Source organism: Malaclemys terrapin, chromosome 1 (genome assembly GCF_027887155.1).
Source record: "Malaclemys terrapin pileata isolate rMalTer1 chromosome 1, rMalTer1.hap1, whole genome shotgun sequence".
Lineage (NCBI taxonomy): Eukaryota > Metazoa > Chordata > Testudines > Emydidae > Malaclemys > Malaclemys terrapin.
This window is the reverse complement of record NC_071505.1, coordinates 107,040,893-107,062,156: the sequence shown is the minus strand read 5'-3', so window position 1 is coordinate 107,062,156 and position 21,264 is coordinate 107,040,893. Positions and strand designations below refer to the sequence as shown.

Here is a 21,264-nt window from a genome sequence, read left to right as displayed (position 1 = left end):
CCTTGTGCATAAATTCAGCAGAGGTCAGGATTTAGCAAAATCTACATGATTTCCTACAGTTTTCTATGCATTGCAGGACTAAAATATCTGGAATTCTATGTTTGCTAAAATCTCCATTGCGCTGGGAAATTACCTGGCTAAATGCTAAGAGGAAGAAAAAAAACTGTAGTTGTAATGTTGCTTAGATGAAAGAGATCAGTAATAGTGTAGCCAGGGAAGCCTGAGATATTCCAGGAAGCAATTTAAACAAACTGATCCATAAAGCCATATATCTTTATGGTCAAACCAAAGTATAGCACTAAATTATTATTGTTAGCAGTGCTTTATCACATTGTTCTGTGGTAGTCAGTAATACAGATGGCATTTTCTTTATCCCAGTAATGACATATTCTAGCCAGTCCAATAAACCAATCACTGGATCTTGCTGATAAGAAGCCTTTAGTTTATCTAATGCTTTCCTTCCATGCTTGTTATGAGACTGCATCTTTTGTACATACTTCAGCAGTAAACACTTATTGAAACAGGCATTGGGGAGTGATGAGATTTACACCTTTGGAAGTTTCCCTGCATTGCTGATCTTAACCCAATCAGTTCTGTGTGTGTTTCTAAACCTTTGCTATAATAGAGAATTAAAAGCATCTGATCAGAGCTGGCCCAGACATGCCCAGGAGCTGTGCAGGGGCATGTGAATACCCGTTCAGAGGTCAGTTTTTGCAATCCCTGAGTCAATGTGACCTGGGCGAACTGCAGAAGCAGGATGTTCAGTTATGCAGAATAAGGGAATGCGTCTTGTCACTCCCATATTCCTTTCCACCTGTCCCTAGAATCATTCTTTCTGCCACTATCCCCTGCACTCACTTAGCCCCGGCCTGCACAAGGGCATTCACAAATCCTCACAAATGGAACAATGGGATAGGATGCAATATGTTGGTCCGAAATCACAGTCATGAGCTCATCCCCCAAAGATGCTTCACCGGGATATTGAGTAGTGAGCAGGTCTACTGGCCAGCTTCCCCCCCCCACACCCACACCCACACCCACACACACCCACCGAACTGTGGACGCAGTCAGCCTAGCCAGCTAGCCAAACAATGGGTGGGTGGGCAAAACAGGCAGATGAGCCTCTTCCCCAAGGAGAACGCAGCACACGGGTGGCACAAAGCTATGTGTGAGGTAGAGGCGTGGGTGGCCTGGGAGTGGAGAGAGGATTAGACTTCCCCAAGCTCCCCCCTGCAAGAAGAAAAATTGGAGGCAGCAGCATGGTGACCACATCCTAATTTTCTAAGCTCTCCCTTCTTCTTTTCCCCTCTTGCTTAGGAGGAAAAAAATAAGTTAAGTTCAGGTTTTAATATGGGTAAACTTTTGGTGGGTGAGGAGCATTTATTTTATCTGATACGGTTAATTTATCTGTACACTGTAATATCATCTTGGTTCATTAATTTCTACCTGTGAAGGCATAAAATGCTACCCATACAGAAGGTGCTGCTCCTCCATGTTTTGGGGTGTGTAAAATCTCTGAGCCGGTGGATCTGGGGAGAAGGAAAAGGGCCAAGTACTGAAGAATTTAGGTCACCTTCTGCTTCAGTTTTTCTTTCAGCACATTGTAAATAGAAAGGCTTCTTCTGAGATTTTTTTAAGGTTAGGTACACTGCTTGTGAAGGCATCAGATTGATATTCCTTGAATCTAGAGTCTGTCCATCCAAAGAACAGGTGCAGTATGCACAACAGTAATGCAAACTTTTGCACACACTGCCCTAGCAACAGGCCTCAACCTTGATCAGGAAGGGGCACCTGTGGGATTGAGAGAGTATATTAATTTCCATGCCTGTTCAGTTTCTTGTCCTCTGGAATGGCCAACAAAGAAGGCTGCTGTGAGGTAGATATCCTTCCAGTAGGAATTGGCCTGAGATAATCAACTCCTACACAGACTACAAACAGCCATCAGATGATAGCTACTTTTGGTTACTATTAACCTGCATCAGACTCAGTCCATTAGACCCAAGGTGAAAGGTCCCCTCTCCCATTCTCAATCCCCTGAGCCATCCCATTGACATCTTAGCTCCTCTTAATGCAATGTGCTTATGTCATTATCTGTATGTTTAAATGTGGGAGTTCAGCAGCCTGTTCACATCTATTAACAATTTAATCCCTTCTTCAAATCAGCTTTGGGAAGATAAAAAATAAGCTATGAAATAATAATTCATTTTTTGTTTATATAAGGGAAGTAGGGGAAAACTAGATCATAGAATCATAGAATATCAGGGTTGGAAGGGACCTAAGGAGGTCATCTAGTCCAACCCCCTGCTCAAAGCAGGACCAATCCCCAACTAAATCATCCCAGCCAGGGCTTTGTCAAGCCTGACCTTAAAAACTTCTAAGGATGGAGATTCCACCACCTCTCTAGGTAACCCATTCCAGTGCTTCACCACCCTTCTAGTGAAAAAGTTTTTCCTAATATCCAACCTAAACCTCCCCCACTGCAACTTCAGACCATTACTCCTTGTTCTGGCATCTGCTACCACTGAGAATAGCCGAGCTCCATACTCTTTGGAACCCCCTTTCAGGTAGTTGAAAACAGCCATCAAATCTCCCCTCATTCTTCTCTTCTGCAGATTAAATAATCCCAGTTCCTTCAGCCTCTCCTCATAAGTCATGTGCTCCAGCCCCCTAATCATTTTTGTTGCCCTCCGCTGGACTCTTTCCAATTTTTCCACATACTTCTTGTAGCATGGGGCCCAAAACTGGACACAGTACTCCAGATGAGGCCTCACCAGTGCCGAATAGAGGGGAATGATCACGTCCCTTGATCTGCTGGCAATGCTCCTACTTATACAGCCCAAAATACCGCTAGCCTTCTTGGCAACAAGGGCACACTGTCAACTCATATCCAACTTCTCATCCACTGTAGCCCTTAGGTCCTTTTCTGCAGAACTGCTGCCTAGCCACTTGGTCCCTAGTCTGTAGCAGTGCCTGGGATTCTTCCGTCCTAAGTGCAGGACTCTGCACTTGTCCTTGTTGAACCTCATCAGATTTCTTTTGGCTCAGTCCTCTAATTTGTCTAGGTCCCTCTGTATCCTATCCCTACCCTCCAGCGTATCTACCACTCCACCCAGTTTAGTGTCATCAGAAGAAGGGGGGGGTTGTTTTTAAGAAAAGATTTTCTTGCTCACTACTCTTGATTCATTCTGTTAGCCAGGGGTTACATTAAATCAACTTAGTCGTCGTTTTTGAAATCCCAGGAAAGAGAATAATTCATTCTCAGGTAAACAGAGACTGCTCCTGTTTTCAGGTAAACTGACAATAGCACGTCTCAGCAGAACACATTATCAAGTTCTTGCAACATTTATGCAGCAAGTGCAATTGACATTGAGTGGCGTGACAGTAGGGGGGTGGGAACTATGCAAGAAGCAGTGGCCCGGCTCGCACCACTTACTGCAGCTCCCATTGGCCGGGAACGGTGAACTGCGGCCACTGGGAGCTGCAGGCGGCCGTACCTGCGGATGCTCAGGTAAACAAAGTGTCTCGCAGCCCACCAGGGGCTTATCCTGAACAAGCTGCTAACCAAGTTTGGAAATCACTGGTGTAGAGAAGCAAAGATTAAGACAGAGTTCAGTCTAGCCAATGTGAGGGCTCTACCCAGCCGAGCCGCTGTAGAATCCACTTTGGCCCTGTCTCAGTCCCTTTGTCTTTGGTTCCGGGGGGCGGGGTGCATGCTGGATGTCTGTGAGCACAGCTTTTATCACAGCCACCTATCAACTTTCTCCTTTGTTCTACTGCTTTTGGCCTTTGGTCAGTAAGTGTGTGGGTCACTGGCCACTGGGGTTTTCACTGTCTCTCTGGATCCTCCATTCACATGTGTAGACTTTTATTCAGTTTGTTAATGACTCTGGTTTCCAACCAGGCTGCTGAGTCACCACCTTATCCCTTCCCTTCACCCTCAGTGCATAGCTATGCAAAGCCCCTGAGGGAAACTGAGGCACACACAGGCATCATAAAAATATTACCAAAATTCTCACATTTTTCACAAAGTTTCTCGGTTCAACAGTATCTATAGAGCCAGTGTCAGTCCTGATGTAAGTGGGTGAAACGTAATTGAATTAACAGAATTTAAAGCTGTTCCACCAGGACTAAATTTGGCCCATAGCTAGCACTGGGCATTAGATTTGAAAGAAGAAACTAGCTCTGGCCAGTCCAACAGTGAAGGAGAGTTGCTAGAATGATGAGAAGCTGTAGGGCTGACGAGGCTGAGTGGTGATGGGAGTTGTGCCCTTAGAGTTTCAAAGAATACTATTCTGAACCATGCGGAACCTTTTATATATTGCCTATCACTAGTGCAGGCCTTTATACTGATGTCAATGGGAGTACCCCCACTGACTTCAGTATGAGTTGGATTGAGGGATTCTCATGCAAAATAGTCATTCTCTCCCTGTAGTGGTTGAAATCAACACTGCATTTGGCTTTCCTGGCAACAGAGACTTTAGGAATAAACCAGTCTGACTCTTGCATTAATCAGTTCATTGATCCTGTTTTTAGGAGACTTATCATAAAGTAAAAATCTTTACTGCACCAGCAATAAGCAGTGCCTGCATTTTATGGCTTAACTAATATTTCATCAGTCCTGGGAGCTAGAGAGACTACACACTGATAGCCATTCAGGCATCACCCAATGTAAAAATGTTTTACACCAGTAGAACAGCCATCTTGCTGCATAAGACACCCCCCTAACCAAGCTGTATGTTGATTTACCAAGAGAAGACAGCTCTGGGTCTAAGACCAGCACTTAAAACAGACTACTCTGCAAACTGCAACAAAAGAGCAGCTCTGTCAGCTTAAGTCATATGACACATCTAGATGTGTTGAATAATAATTCCTTACACTTTTTCCTTCTCTTCCTGCCAAAGGTCAAGCTCAGGGTCCAAAATCTATGATGTTTACTGAGGTGAGAAGATAGGCACCAAATGTGATTTGTCCACACCCACTTAGACCACTAGAGGGCAGCACAGATCATCTTAGGAGACAGATTCCTATATGATGACTGATAAATGGATTTGTATGAGAAGAGGTGACTGTGGTACTAGAATGACCCCCAGTATTTTCAGGCAAGTACCCTGCCCTGTGTGAAAGAAGAACAGTACCAACAGTGTCAGCTACATGTGGGAAGTCTATGTATATATAGTACCAACAACTTCTTCCAACTGATTGAGACAGCAGAATTGAATTCCAAGGGAACAATCTTCCTCTACACCAGAGCAGAGACTGTTACATTATTTGTACCTCCTTCAAAAGGAGTTTTGTGTTTTGAGTGACAGCCAGTGAGAAAAAGAAGAAAAGATTCATGATTCCTAAAAAAGATTCTGATTGACTATGATGTCTAGTCATTTTTGTTTTTAAAATTCACGTTAGAATAACTTCCCGTTTCCTGAACAGTTGCTTTAGAGAAAGAAACTTAGAAAATCAAAAGCTGGGATCTAGAGAATCAAGATGCAATATTCACAGCAGGCAAGAATGCACAGACCCCACTGAAGTCAATGGCAAAACTCCATTTATTTCAGTGGAGTCAGGATTTCACTCAGATTTTAAGGCCAGAAAAGATCATGACGGTCATCAGTCTGACTATGTGTATAACACAGGCCACAGAATGCTTGGACTAGTTCCATTATAAAGAGTCAGACTGTGTTAGTTTCTTATGTTGTTGTGCAGTGGTGGGGTTTGCTCAGACTTGGAAGTTGGTCAGAGGCTAGCAGTTCAGGTTTTGTTTTGTTGTTGTTTTATTTGGTTTTTAAATCAAGAAACCAGAGAACGTCGTTAATGGATTTAAAACCTGTTTCATCATTCCTATAAACAGTCACAAGAATTACAGTGGCTCTACATTTATTTCACACACACAATCTCACTGCCACTGCTTGCAGGTTGTAATGTCTGATTTAAATCTTTTTGAAAGAACTATGTTTTGATGGCAGCTGGAACTGTCACAGGATTTTTTTACTCTGCAAGTTCACAGGGGATTTTTTTTTATAATAGGCATAAGATATCTTGAGAATTTTAAAGTAGCCGTTATTGACATTTTATATTACTAGTAAGCAAACCAGTTGCATTCATACCCTATGATAAAATAATGGTTAATATGGCCTGATTCAGACCCCATTAAAGTCAGTGAAAAGACTACCATCAGGCCCATATTGCAAAAGGTCCATCAGTACGTGCTCATTAAATATGGTTGGTCTAAAACTCCCATCTAATAATATCTTGCCATTGGGGGAAAAAAATAAGCTCAAATGTTTCCATTAGTATTTGTGAAAGAAACTGTTACTTAGCTAACAAGAACTGAACATACATTCCTCACTAAATCTCTCCATCAGCTGCATAGTCTGTTTACTATTGTTACTAACCCCTTGCTTTGTCATCTCTTTGTATATATGTCTAATTTATCAGTTTCTTGTAGATTATCAGCAGCCTGCTGCCTCCATACCACTACGCGGCTCACAACTAGCCAGGGGGCCAGACTGCCAGACTGTCAGGTAACTTTAGCTAACTCTTTTCTCTTTGCATATAGCTGCATGCCATAGTGAGTCTGCATCTACTCTTGCCTTTCCTATATAAATAGCCTTTCCTGTTTATAACATTCCAAACTCTGTGTGTGTGTGTGTGTGTGTGTGTGAGGGAGGGAAGGAGGGACAGAGGGAATGGGGCAGGCTTGCTTGCTTTTTAAGCAAAGTATTGATTTGAGTTACTCTGATACTTTCTGTAGTTACAGCATAGGAGATTTCCCCTCCTCCCCCCATGTATATTAGGGAAGCCGTTACTTGTACATATATCAAAAATAAGGAAAATAATTTAGGGCTCAGTCTTGCACTCCTTAGCCCAGACAATTTCCCAGTGACATCAAAATTAATATATTTTGGATGAAATTCTTGAGACTTTTGCCTGAGTAAGGACAGCAGAATTAACAGTGTCAGGTGACTCTACATCAAAAAACAAACTAGTCTTTAATTTTTCTTAGTCAGTGGGAGGCAGTATTGTCATGTGATTAGAACAGGGACCTGTGAATCAGGAGACCTGGGCTCCAATCTTAGTTCTGCCACTGACTCCGTGTATGACCTTGAGCGAGTCACTTCACCTCTTGGTGAGTCTCAATTTTCCCATCTGTAAAATGGAGATAATGAAACTTAAATACCTTTGAAATGTTTAGGATAAAAAATGCTATATAAGTTCTAAGTATTATTATTTAAAAAACTAATCAAAACATTTGGGTTGAAAGAGGAAACATCTCCACACAAGAGTTTTTAAAGTGAGTAAATCATGTTTCAACTATGTTGTACTGACCTGCCACTGAAAAATGTAACAAAAAGGTCATCTTAAAGCAGTTGGTACTTGAAAAGTTTTTTTGCCATATAAATTGTAATCTACAGAAAATAAATAGGGTACACTTGTTTTAGGGATAGGTGAACGTTCCAATATATGCTTTGTGCAAGATATTCACCCATGTTTTAACCTGCTCATTTGGAGAATGCGAAGTTATTTTTCATATCTGCCCCTAACTTATAATCAAACCTCTTATTTATTTATTTATTTATTTATTTACCCACCCTCCAAAGATGAACTTCATTACAGTACATATAGAAGTTCCCTTTAATCAGGTTAGAGAACAGGTGAGATATGATCAATAGACTAGAAGCCAGGGAATTCTAATCCCTGCTATGTCACTGTGACTCCTTCTATGACCTTGGGGAAGTCCCTTAAACTCTTTGTGTCTCTGCTTTCCTGTCTGCACCTCAGAAAACAAAAAACAATTTGCCCCTGCTAATTGAGTGAACAGAACTTTGCAAGGCTCTCCAATTCCTATCAGAGAAATGACATGCTCCAAATGATCTAATATCACTTAGCACAGAACTGCTCATCAGTTCTTCTGCAAGCACGAAGTGCAGCGATGCCAGCTGTGAAAGTATCTGTCATATCGCCAGTGTGTTTATATGCCTGGTGAACAAACAGCAATGCATCTCGTAGAACACAGTCTTCCCAGTTGTGTTTTATATTTAGCCTAAACTAAATTGAATCTAATCTAGTTAGTCAGACCTTGCAGATCTGATTCTGCCAGAACGGAAGAACCAGACCACGTTTGCTACTATTGCAAATTTACTTGGGTATATTATCTGTACTGCAAACAAAAGTGTGGAGAGAGGCAAGTCCAATGGAAAGTCCCGGGGTCCTCTGAATTGTCCCATTTTGCTCCTTGCACTTTCCAGTGCAGAGAACAGGGAGTTAGTCCTTTTAAACTATAAATTAGGGTTACCATATTTAAAAAATAAAAAAAGAAGACACTCCATGGGCGCTGGCCCTGCCCCTTTCCCACCCCCAGCCCTGCCTCAACTCCGCCCCTTCCCCACCCTAACTCCCCCTCCTCCCTCCCAGCCTCGCGAAAAGGGCTGCCCGAGTGCTACCGGCTTCATGGTTTGCCGGGCAGCCTCCAGACCCTGCACCCCCGGCCGACACTTCCCCAGCGCAGCTGGAGCCCGGGAGGGGAAGCGCCCAGCCGGGGATGCAGGGTCTGGAGGCTGCCTGGCAAACCATGAAGCCGGTAGCGCTCGGGCTTCGGGCAGCCCCTATGCCTCCGTACCCTGCGCCCCTGGCCGGGCACTTCCCCTCCCGGGCTCCGGCTGCTCTGCTCCTCCCCTGACTCTTCGGCTCTGTTTAAGAGCCAATCTGCCCGAGTGCTACCAGCTTCGGGCAGCCCCCTTGCCTCTGGACCCTGCGCCGCCGGAGCAGAGCAGCTGGAGCCCGGGAAGGGAAGTGCCCGGCCGGCGGCTCGGGGTCTGGAGGCACGGGGGCTGCCCGAAGCCGGTAGCACTGGCTCGGGCAGCTTGGCTCTTAAAAAGAGCCGAAGTCTGAGTCAGGGGAGGAGCAGAGCAGCTGCGGGAGGGGAAGTGCCCGGCCGGTATTTTTCCCGGACATGTTCGGCTTTTTGGCAATTCCCCCCGGATGGGGGTTTGATTGCCAAAAAGCCGGACATGTCCGGGAAAAAACGGACGTATGGTAACCCTAATAAATGATCACAATCTTGAAGAATCCACAGAGAGGCCCAAAGCATCCATGCAGAGCCCATTCTTGATTTCCCTCCTGCCACCTTTCTTCCGCACCCTGTCTCAGGCCCTCTGCTCTCATGTAGTTCTCACTGGCTGCCCTGATCTCTTCCTTGAGGGAAGATCAGCTTGCAGAGGAGAGATATTTCATAAGCTAGTGACAACAGGGTCAGCATTAATTTACGTGAATAAATTCCTATGAATGTCGAGTGGGTAGATGTCACTTCATGTGGCTGTTTACGTGCCCCTCCTCCTCGTGGTGTGCAAAGCCCCAGTCCTGTGCTATGTCAGTGAAGGGGTTTCCATAGGCTTTGGGGATCCCCTCCACATGTTATGGGAGAGGGGAAAATAAGGACACTTGTAAAGTGCTGAGGTATCCAGACCGTGTAAACATGGATTAGATCTCTCCCCAATTAGAAAGATCAATCATTTATTTTGTCCATTTGTTTACATATTTGCTTTCCTCTGGATACTTCAGCTAGAACCAGATTTGGAAACTTTGCGTGAGAAGCTTTTCTTGCAGTGTCCACCTAACTCAAAACCAGGATACAGGGGAAATTAGAGTTGTGTAGTTAATAATTTTCAGAAATCCAGACAAGTCATCCCACAAGAAACAAGTAGACCTATATCCAGCCTATCTGTTGGCTTTGAAAAGATTATCAGTTTCATCAGCAGTTTGATGCTCTTCTTGATAAGAATATACATGCGCTGTTGGGTGTAATGCCAATCATAAATATTCATAAATATGTCACGCATGCTTAGGCCACATAGCTGCATATCCTGGACTGTGTCCTGCACAGTGAGAAAACACAGCAACAGCTCCATTATCAGCACAACAGCATGATGGCATGAATTTTTACTGCTTCGAGTACCATAATTGGGATCTGGAATAAAAACTGAAGGCATTTGAGGGAAGAGCAAATTGCCTATTCAGTTGTAACAGAGAGATGTGTGCATGCTTTTGCAAATCCCTCCTACCATGCCTGCAGGAATGTGACCTCCCTAGGCCTCTAACCTGGAACTACAGAGTGTCTTGTTATGACTGAAATTCACATGAACGTTTTCTGCATCCCACGATATGTCAAGTCTAGTCATGGTTCAAAATAGTTTACGTTCCTCACCATAACACAAATATGAAGTGTGGCATGAGCTCTTTACTCAAATGGGGCTGCACACGCTCTTTTACTTAAATGGCACCTATGTAGGGTTTTACTTTATCCTGGACATACTCTGAAATTCACACTGTAATTACACATCCCCACAGATGTGTTTTCATTCCAGTGTAATTCTAATTTACAAATAGCTTTTGTAAATAGCTTCTGGTGAACTTCCTATGATAAATTTAAGAGAAGATTCAAACTGAATTGAACCTGAAACTTTAAGGTTTAGAAACATTTGGTCAATTTATTTTGTTGTTTTATGTTTACAGATTTGCTTGCCTCTGCATAGTTCAGCTAGAACCTGATTTGGAAACATTATAAGAGATTATTTTCTTGCTGTGTTTCCAACTAAACCAAAGACAGGGTACCTTGGATAGCTTGAAAATTTGCATGACAATCCATCTGAATTTCTAGGCCCCAAAAGGTCTGGATAAGTAGTCACATTTTTAGATGTTTACCAAATTGTTGGTTTTCTTCTTCAAGGGCCAGTCCCTATGTGTAATCCACTGTGGATATGCATGTATTCCATGCAGTGGTGCCAGAACTGGGGGGAGTGAGAGGGAGCACCAGGGCCATCCCACTTTTTGAAATGCCCTTGCATAAGTCGAGCAAACCTACTCTGTCCACCTCTAAGGATTTAGGATGTACTAAGTCCCAGGGCAGGACTCTAAAGCCCATAAAGCCAGGGCTTCTTTGATACTGGACCTGTTTTGGCCGCACCAATTCCACCAGTACCATCCAAGTCAAAATCTTAGGATCCATCTGTTTAGATGCGATCGGAGATATCTCCACCGGTGGTGATAGCAATACAAAGGCCAGGTCTGCACTCAGAAGTTAAGTTGTACCCACTATGTCATTTAGGGGTATGAAAACTCCACACTCCTGAGTTTCCACAATCCTTAGAGGTGGACAGAGTAGGTTTGCTCGACTTATGCACAATTGTGTTAGATGATTTTATAACTGACTTAGAAAGGGACCTACTTTTATGTTTGTGTGAGTGTTCTCTGCCTTCCTGATGAGACTCTGATGGGGGTCTGTAGATACAGACTCCCCTGTAGCAGTCAGGCTTCATGGTGGGAGGTGCATTCGGGGTGTACAGGGGGGTCCCCCGACCTGGGTCCAGCTGTGGCCTCATGACCTTCTCCATAAAGTGTTTTCTAACCTGAAGTTTCTGCGCCTCATGGGTATGGCTAGGAAGGAACAGGAAAGGCAGTCAGCCCACTCCACCCTGTATCTCCTTGACTGGAGGCATGAGGAGAGCAAGGGCATTTCAAAAAGTGGGATGGCCCTGGTGCTCCCTCTCACTCCCCCCAGTTCTGGCACCACTGCATGGAATTCATGCATATCCAGAGTGAATTACACATAGGGAACAGCACTTGAAGAAGAAAACCAACAATTTGATAAACATCCAAAAATGTGACTGCTTATCCAGACCTTTTGGGGCCTAGAAATTCAGATGGATTGTCATGCAAATTTTCAAGCTATCCAAGGTACCCTGTCTTTGGTTTAGTTGGAAACACAGCAAGAAAATAATCTCTTATAGTGTTTCCAAATCAGGTTCTAGCTGAAATATGCAGAGGCAAGCAAAACTGTAAACATAAAACAACAAAATAAATTGACCAAATGTTTCTAAACATAGTTAAGCAGACAGCACTAGGTCAAGAGAGGAATTCTTCTGTTGACCTCGCTATCGCCTCTTGGAGAGGTGGATTACCTACGTTGATGGGAGAATCCCTCCTATCACTGTAGTGAGTGTCTACACTTCAGTGCTGCAGCTGTACCACTGTAGTGTTTCATGTGTTGACAAGCCCAAAGTCTGCCTCTTCTGACCCCTTTGGTATGAGTGCATCAGACCCCTTGCACTCCAAGAAGGTCAGAGACCTATATCACACTGGAGAATATCTTTGCTCTTCTCCCATCATCAGGACTTTCCCTAATGAGGAAGATTGTGACTCCAACAGGGGATGTTACCTTGGACAGAAGTTTATCCCCTCTTCCAGCTATGCTTTTTCTCTACCAGAACCATCAGTGGATATGGATTCGTTCTTCATAGAATCGTAGAATATCAGGGTTGGAAGGGACCTCAGGAAGTCAGCTAGTCCAACCCCCTGCTCAAAGCAGGGCCGGTCCCCAACTAAATCATCCCAGCCAGGGCTTTGTCAAGCCAGACCTTGAAAACCTCTAAGGAAGGAGATTCCACCATCTCCCTAGGTAACCCATTCCAGTGCTTCACCACCCTCCTAGTGAAAAAGTTTTTCCTAATATCCAACCTAAACCTTGCCCACTGCAACTTGAGACCATTATTCCTTGTTCTGTCATCTGGTACCACTGAGAACAGTCTAGATCCATCCTCTTTGGAACCCCCTTTCATGTAAGTTGAAAGCAGCTATCAAATCCCTCCTCATTCTTCTCTTCTGCAGACTAAACAATCCCAGTTCCCTCAGCCTCTCCTCATAAATCATGTGCTCCAGCCCCCTAATCATTTTTGTTGCCCTCCACTGGACTCTTTCCAATTTTTCCACATCCTTCTTGTAGTGTGGGGCCCAAAACTGGACACAGTACTCCAGATGAGGCTTCACCAATGTCGAATAGAGGGGAATGATCACGTACCTCAATCTGCTGGCAATGCCCCTACTGATACAGCCCAAAATGCCATTAGCCTTCTTGGCAACAACTGCACACTATTGATTCATATCCAGCTTCTCGTCCACTGTAACCCCTAGGTCCTTTTCTGTAGAACTGCTGCCTAGCCATTCGGTCCCTAGTCTGCAGCAGTGCCTGGGATTCTTCCGTCCTAAGTGCAGGACTCTGCACTTGTCCTTGTTGAACCTCATCAGATTTCTTTTGGCTCAGTCCTCTAATTTGTCTAGGTCCCTCTGTATCCTATCCCTACCCTCCAGCGTATCTACCACTCCTCCCAGTTTAGTGTCATCTGCAAACTTGCTGAGGGTGCAGTCCACGCCATCCTCCAGATCATTAATGAAGATATTGAACAAAACCAGCCATAGGACCGACCCTTGGGGCACTCCGCTTGATACCGGCTGCCAACTAGACATGGAGCCATTGATCACTACCCATTGAGCCCGACGATCTAGCCAGCTTTCTATCCACCTTATAATCCATTCATCCAGCCCATACTTCTTTAACTTGCTGGCAAGAATACTGTGGGAGACCGTTTGCATGAGTCTTTCTGTTCCACTACCATTATCAACCAATCACAAGAATCCTAGAAAAAATGGGACCTTTCTAGGATTATAGGGCCACCTCATAGTAAATCCTTATCACCTGCTACTTTAAGGGTGAATTTCACTCCTTCACTGAGGGGGAAAACAAGATCTGTGCCTGAGTTAAGTCCCACTTAAGCCCTATTTTGAAGACTTAAGAGGTTCAGAGGTTTTGTGCTGCTCTCAGTAAATGGATGAATTTCACCCTAAATGTCACCCTTTTCTGTGTCTCCCCCTCCACACACACACACACACTCCCTTTATTGGGGATGACCAGAATAGACAAAGAGCTAATTCAAACCCCTCCCCTAATGCCAGCTCTGTATTTACATGTTGTTGCATCACACTCACCACAATACAAAGGAAAGTACCATCATAGTAAATTACACTGAATTTTTTCAATGTAAAACAAATCCAACGAGGAAAATATTTGAGCCAAAATATACAAGCCAAGGTTCCTAGAGTTAAGTTTCGAACTCCGTATGTTAGGAGGCTCAATCTTACAAGGTCCTGAGCATTCTGGCACTGACCCAGCTAGTAGGTCTACTCATGTGCTTAAGTATTTGGCTGGATCAGTGCTCGGCCCATTGCAGGATAGAGCCCCCAAAGAGAAGTGGATTGATTTCAAAAGTGCTGAACCCTGCTTCCCCTGGTGAGTCCCTCCTAGAGAACCTCATTCTTCGAGGCGCTGGACACCCTCAACCGTGACTGAAGCCTTGCAGGTTTCATTCCATAATCAGGCGTCTTCTGTTTAAAGGCCTAAACGTGGAATTAAGAGCCTAACTTTAGGCATGCTAGATAGGGATTTTCAGAGAAGTCTAAAGGGGAGTTAGGTGCCCAATTGAATTCCAATGGGAGGTAGGCACCAAACTCTCTTAGGCTTCCCAAATTTCAAAACTCTGGCCTGCCATAATAAAATCACAGTGGTGATGACGTACCACATTCTTTTTTGCCTTTGAACAAATGGAACTACCAGTACTTCTTTTTTTTTTTTTTTTTTTTTGGTTTCCCTAATTAAATCCTTTATGTGCATATTTACGCCTTTTCAACATGCTATAAATACCTTTGGCATTTCCAATTGATTCCATTCCCAACAGCAGACTAATTGCAGTCCCTCAGCCACTATCTGCAATGCACCAAAATTCTGTCCTGGAAGGATAATATATACGTCAGACAGTGCAGTTTCAAGGGCACTTGTGCTTCACTGTGCTTGCCAGACAGACTATAATACAGGGGTCAGCAACCTTTCGGAAGTGATGTGCCGAGTCTTCATTTATTCGCTCTAATTTAAGGTTTTGCGTGCCAGTAATACATTTTAACGTTTTTAGAAGGTCTCTTTCTCTAAGTCTATAGTATATAACTAAACTATTGTTGTATGTAAAGTAAGGTTTTTAAAATGTTTAAGACGGTTCATTTAAAATTAAATTAAAATGCAGAGTCCCCCGGACCGGTGGCCAGGACCCAGGCACTGTGAATGCCACTGAAAATCAGCTTGCGTGCCGCCTTCGGCATGCATACCATAGGTTGCCTACCCCTGCTATAATACATACTGAGTCAAAAAAAAAAAAAAAAATTCCCAGACAGCTTGAAAAACGGCAGGTGTTTGTGGGTTGATTTTATTCACATACTGTATCTGAAGCTTGATATGCCTGATGCTTTACTTGAAAAATTAAGGACTGTAACTCAAGCAGGCCTCAGATGTAAAAGCTTTCTCGCAGTGCAATTCACCCCTGCAAAGACAGCCTGGCCAAGTGAGATGCTGTAAGGGGTGAAGTTTACCCTGGGTGAATATTGTTTCTAGACTAGTATTTAAAACAATAGGCAATGAAACCTGTCTTAAGCGACAAACCAAAGTTGGTTAGAAACCAAACAAAGCATTACTTGAAATCTTGGGGATGTTTCAAAGTGGTTGCTAGCATTAAAGCAGCGGTTCTTAAACTGTGGGTTGGGACCCCAAAGTGGGTCGCAACCCCATTTTAAAGGGGTCACCAGGGCTGACTTAGACTTGCTGGGGCCCAGAGGCTGAAGCCGAAGCCCAAACCCCACTGTCCGGGGTCAAAGCAGAAGCCCGGGGCCGGAGCCAAAGCCCAAGGGTTTCAGCCGTGGGTGGCGGGACTCAGGTTACAGGCCCCCTGCCTGGGGCTGAATCCTTTGGGCTTTGGCGCCCCCACCCGAGGTGGTGGGGCTCGGGCAGGCTCAGGGTTCGGTCCCCCCTCCTGGGGTCGTGTAGTAATTTTTTTTGTCAGAAGGGGGTCCCGGTGCAATGAAGTTTGAGAACCCCTGCATTAGAGGGTACTCATCAGTGGTGCTGCCCCTAAAGGCAGGTTTCAGTGGATTTGAACAAATGCACTAGTTGGTACATTATATTCAAAGCAGATGAAACCTTGCTTCTGAACTGGTACCCTCAGTTTAGTATGGATCATCATATGAACATATAAAATCCCTAGTGTGCAAATCAAATGGCACTTGTGAATTGCTGTTTAAATTTGATCCCACCATTTTGCCCATGCATTCATTTCCCCTCATAACATTCCTCATCTAAGCATGTAAACAATAGTTGTGTGTCACAATTCAGGGCAACATCACCTGTCTTCCCCTCTATGGTCCACCAGGGGAACCCACTCTCAAGCTTCCATGTCCCCAGACATTATCTCTGTTTGGTAGAGTCAGAATGCCTAAGCAGGCCTGCTTTGCTTTTTTCCTCAGCGACTATAAACAGCGTAATTACCCAGTTATAAGCAGGGATCCTAGTTTTTTCCACGATAGAAAAAAACAAAATTCTCCAATTAAAAAAAAATTAAAATCTGTGGTTTTCCATGATTAAAATGAAATGCTGAATTTTAGTTTTCCTAGCCACATAGGGTGACCAGATGTCCTGATTTTATAGGGACAGTCCTGATTTTTGGGTCTTTTTCTTATATAGGCTCCTATTACCCCCCACCCCCGTCCCGATTTTTCACACATGCTGTCTGGTCACCCTATAGCCACAATAGATATAGGAATCAGCTGAACGCAATGTTTTATTGATAGATTTACAAATTTTAAGCAAGTTTGAAGCCTACCAGTGCCATCAATCATTATAATAAAATAACATTAATAGAATTGCAATTTGTAATCTACAGCCTTGCTGCATACAAGTACAGAACCATTAATATGAAATTTGTCCTTACCAAACTCAGCGACACGGTATTTAGGGATGATTTTTAAAGTTTTCAGTATCTTTTCCTAACTTTAATTACTCACAGGCTGAAGTGAAATTTGAGATGCATTAAAACACAAACCCTATCCATCGTTGAGTAACCAGTATATGCCAGAAGCAGTTTATTGGAGTATGTTTAGCTATGTAAATTTAAAGCGCATTCAAAAATCAACCACAAGAGGGGGAGATTGCACACCACCGAATAAGTGACACTGGTACTTTTAGTAAAATCTAGCTAATAGTTAATATATGTTTTTATTTTTTCACAAAATGTAAAAATTAGTGTCTCTGTAAAAACACAAATTCCGTGTTTTTCTGCCGCAAACAGATTTTTAGGATCCCTGGTTATAAAGTACCACACAGCTTTTGCTAAGCAAGCACATTTTTTCTGAAGGTAACAGCTTTACAGAAAAAACATATTAAAACAATAAATGAAAGTAGCATGTGTGTAAAAAGTTTACCAGAGATCACCCCAACTCAAAAAGGGCTCTGGTAGGTGTCAGTTCTTCAAACCCCCAACAGGCGGTTTTCTGTGGTTACCAGTCCATAATCTCATTGGCTCAGAACAAGCACTCCTTCATACAGTTTGGGTCTTCAGTGTGCAGAAACTGTGAATAGATAATCAGCCAGAGCATGGGTCCCCTCCTCAGGGGAAAGCTTCAGAAGGTTGGGTCTTTGCATAATTGGAGGTGGTAATTTGCATTGACCTCCATACAGGTATTTCCTAGGAACCCCACTTAACTTTGTGGCTAGATGGACCATTAGTCTGACCCAGTATGGCCGTTCTTATGTTTGTCTGGCATATTGTTTAATATAGTCATAACACTTCCCAAGGTTTATACTGGCCATGTCTCCCCATTAGAGAAGTCACATACAACCCCACAATCATGTATAAACTTTGCAATTTTAATACAATGGGCACCAAAGATACTTAAACTTAATTCAATAAGATTTAATTTAATTCAATAAGGTTTATCCAGGATATTACTAGAAACTGCTATATCTGTGCCAGTGTGGTGCTAATTGGACAGCAGGACATCTTCAGCATCTGATTTACATGTGCAAGGGCCATTTTGTATGTGAATATTAGGGATGTTACATATGCAGATCACTGCCTGAATTAAATGGAGGGTGCAAATTTGCAAGCTGGGTTTCATCCCCTTTGAAAATCTGTGCCCACACCTGTTTTGTTTATGTTCGTGTAAAGATTTGGCCATGTGTTTTAAGCACTTTTTCTCCTCTTTTAATTTTCAGTCCTAATGTAGCCCTTCCAGAAGAGCAGCCACATTCCAGCTCTCAGTGTGCCCCTCTCAACTGTCTCTCCAAGCCTCCTCCTTATCCCTAATTTTCAGATGCAACATAAGAGAAAAAACAAACAAACAAACAAACGAGTGGAGCACACACGACAAAGGTATAAGTTGCTCCCAAGAATCCAGTAGACAATCCTGCCTTGTTGCTGCGTTGACAACTCTGGATTCATATCCAATGTTTTGGCAACCGAGTGTTGGTTGAGAAGAAGAACACAAAGCACAGAACCCTGCCTATCAAGAAGACTTTTTATGGTTCCTCTAATTATATTCAAACTTTGCTATCACACCTGAAGTTTAGTGAAATTTAACAAAGTGACAAAATGTTCCTCCCAGCTGCTTGGCTTTACTCTGAAATATTGAGTGACTTAAGCCAATATTTTAAAAAAATATGTTACAAAATCCTATTTTCACATTCTCCACGTTCAGCCATATGAACCAGTTCAGATTTTCTTTTCTGTCATTAAGGGTGTGATATTTATTTTTACTTTATTTGCACCATAATTTTGTGTTTATAAAATGTGGTCCTTGTTTTTGGGATTTTTTGTTTTGTTTTGTTTCTCCTTTTGGTGAGAGTTGTATTTAATTCATTTTATTTTTAAAAGACAACCAGAAATAACTTAAGTTAAGAATGGTTGAGTTAGTATTTAAAAAAAATGATGGTTGTTATCTTGGCCAGAGAGTATGGCCTATTTTTTTTATTGCACAAAAACATTGAAAATGGGGTGAATTGGAATGTTAACAGTGACTTTGTATTTTGCTGCTGCACTGATATTGTTTATGCACTTGTTTTCTAATTTCTATTACACTAGCTGCTGGTTTTGTTCTAGGTCTTCACTGGAAGCTAATTATTAAACCTAAGAAGGAGATTCAAGAATGATGCTTTGATTTTCATTCAGTTATTTGCATTTTAAGTATATTTTTGCATTTCAGACAAGTAGATAAATTGGTGCTTTTTCTGGGGGTGGGTGGGGAGGGTTCTGTTTGGTATCTGAGAAGGAAAAGCTAAAACAACGTGAAGTAAAATGTTGTGTATTGATTAAAATCTTCAGTTTTTTTCTCCTGCTCCCAAATTGAGGGTACTAGTTTGAGGCCTTACCAGTGAAAGGATAAAGAGTAAGAATGGTGAGGTTATATACATTTTGCGTGAGATTTTCTATGGTGAAATACCTCATGCATGTAGGGTTAATGGCTTGGATTGAAACTGGCAGGATTTTACTGTAGTGCATTTTTTCCCTTGCCAAATATTAACAAATACAGAACCTTAGCTCATTGTCAGTTTATGACAAATACTCAGGTGACCTATGGTGCACAGTGTTCCTAGTTAAAGATTCTCTCCTCTAAACGCTGAATAAAGCTGTGTTGCAGAGTAGTGGATTTTCATAGCAAAATGAAGGGATAGCTGAATTTATTTTGCACAGAATCTGACAGCAAGGCAAGTAGCTAAATAAGCTGTGGTGTCTTAGCACCTTTGGGCTTCTTATCTGATCATCAAGATGGAAAAATACAAGTACTGCCCATTCCTTGCTAATTAGCACACTCCTTGCTCTTGGTCAGTGGCCTTAATTTATTTAAAGAAGACAGGCGTTGATATTTCCATGTTTCTGTCTGTTCCTTCTCTGCGGTGTTAATATGATCCACAAGATGGAAATACAAATACAGCTTACTATTTGCAGCAATTAAAAAAGAAAAATTGTTGCATATATAGTTGGAATAATTCAATATAACTGAATCTGAGGAAATGAACACAGTCCTCCAATACTAACAATACTTACCAAATGTAATAACGTACAGTACGTAAGTGGAGGAAAGAATCAGTGGCCAATCAGTGTGCCTAACAATCATTACCATAGTACCAGTAATGAAGGTGCTGTAAATAGAAGTATTCTAATGTAATCAACAATGTACACTATATAACCTTGTCAGAGCCATTGAGCTAATATAACAAAACGTGTAGAATCGGAGGTGGAGAAAAATAGAAACAAATTCATGTAAAAGTCTGATCATACCAACCTAACAACTCTTTGCACTGTTTCTATATACGTTTCCAAGATGTTCACATGATCCTTCTTGTACTGCATTCACATAACTATTTAGTGCCATACTTAACCTACTCTTCTAACAGAAAAGTCAGATAAAACTTGTTTAGCATTATCATGCTGTTCGGCACTAAGATTAGCTGCTATGTAGATTTTTATTAAAGAACTGTTTTGTCTGGGCAAATGTTGCCTTTAAAAAGCACCTCAGAACACCTGACGATGTTAGATCAGTGTATTATTATTCCTCAGTGGTAGCATCCGTGTCCAACAAAGATAGCTACTGCATATCAGTTAAGTGAGAAAAGAATTAGCATTGCCACATTGTATACAGTTGCTGTAAACTGTATTAGAATATTATCTCCTCTTTTCATATCCAAACATCTGTTGAAACTACAAAGAATATTTCTTCTCCCTAATTTAAAAACAAATTTTAAAAAATCCTATATGTTTTAGTTTCTTTTTATATAGATATGAATCTGTGGAGAAAATACTTGTTTTGAAATATTCATTCAATAGTATATTCATTTTTAATTGTGATTTGCAAAGTAAAATTAACAACTCTGAAATACTGTAATGGTATGCCTGTTTGGATCAAGAGTTATCGAAGGGTGTTCCATGGATTAGAAATTTTGATCATGTTTTACAGAAATAAGTGGGTTTTTTTAAAGTTTTGATTCTCTTGTAACGCTTTAATTTAATTCCTAATCAATTTATAATTTTTTAAATATAATAAAGCAAGAATTCGTGCTTGAAATTTAAGAGATCTAGGAAAGAACCAACTTAAATGTAAAAATGACTGTGGTTATTGCATTGTAAGAAATAAAGCTTTGTAGGCCCCAGAGCAGTCTTGCCTCTTTTGTCAGTTCACTGGGGAAAAAAAAGTATCTTAAACTTCAGAAAACATAAAGCCTTCTTGGTTAGATAGTAATTAGTGATGTAAAGTTTTACCAAATGTCTGGTAGGAATTGTTTCTGAACACACAAAATCCAACTTGTTTTTAATGTTGGCAAAATGTTCTATGTAGCCATTTTAAAAAATCATTCCTAACACATTGCCATCTATCCTGATTTTAAAATGAAGGGGAAAAAAGAATACATATATTCTTAGAGGCTGGGTATACTTAGAAATGCTGATGTGTATCCCCCACAGCAAAGAAATGCCTTTCAAAAGCTTGTCCAGACTTTCATGTTTGAAATGCAGCTATTGTTCATAAAGAGGGCCTTGGAGTCTTTGGTTGTCAGGTAGCCTATAAATGCAT

At 42.1% G+C, this 21,264-nt stretch overlaps 1 protein-coding gene across 4 annotated transcripts in view; it reads left to right on the top strand.

Moving 5' to 3' along the window:
- The window catches only part of BICD1 (BICD cargo adaptor 1), a 295,326-nt gene extending 276,490 nt beyond the window's left edge, over positions 1–18,836 (top strand). For 2 of the 4 annotated variants that reach the window (XM_054034454.1, XM_054034445.1), the window contains exons 8-9: positions 6,443–6,518; positions 17,915–17,987. In XM_054034454.1, the coding sequence (XP_053890429.1) occupies positions 6,443–6,490 (48 nt within the window). In that variant the 3' untranslated portion in view covers positions 6,491–6,518; positions 17,915–17,987. Of the gene's footprint in view, positions 1–6,442; positions 6,519–17,914 lie in introns of all 4 variants that reach the window. The other 2 variants (XM_054034480.1, XM_054034472.1) reach the window with 2 other exon arrangements.
- The last annotated feature ends 2,428 nt before the right edge of the window (positions 18,837–21,264 follow it).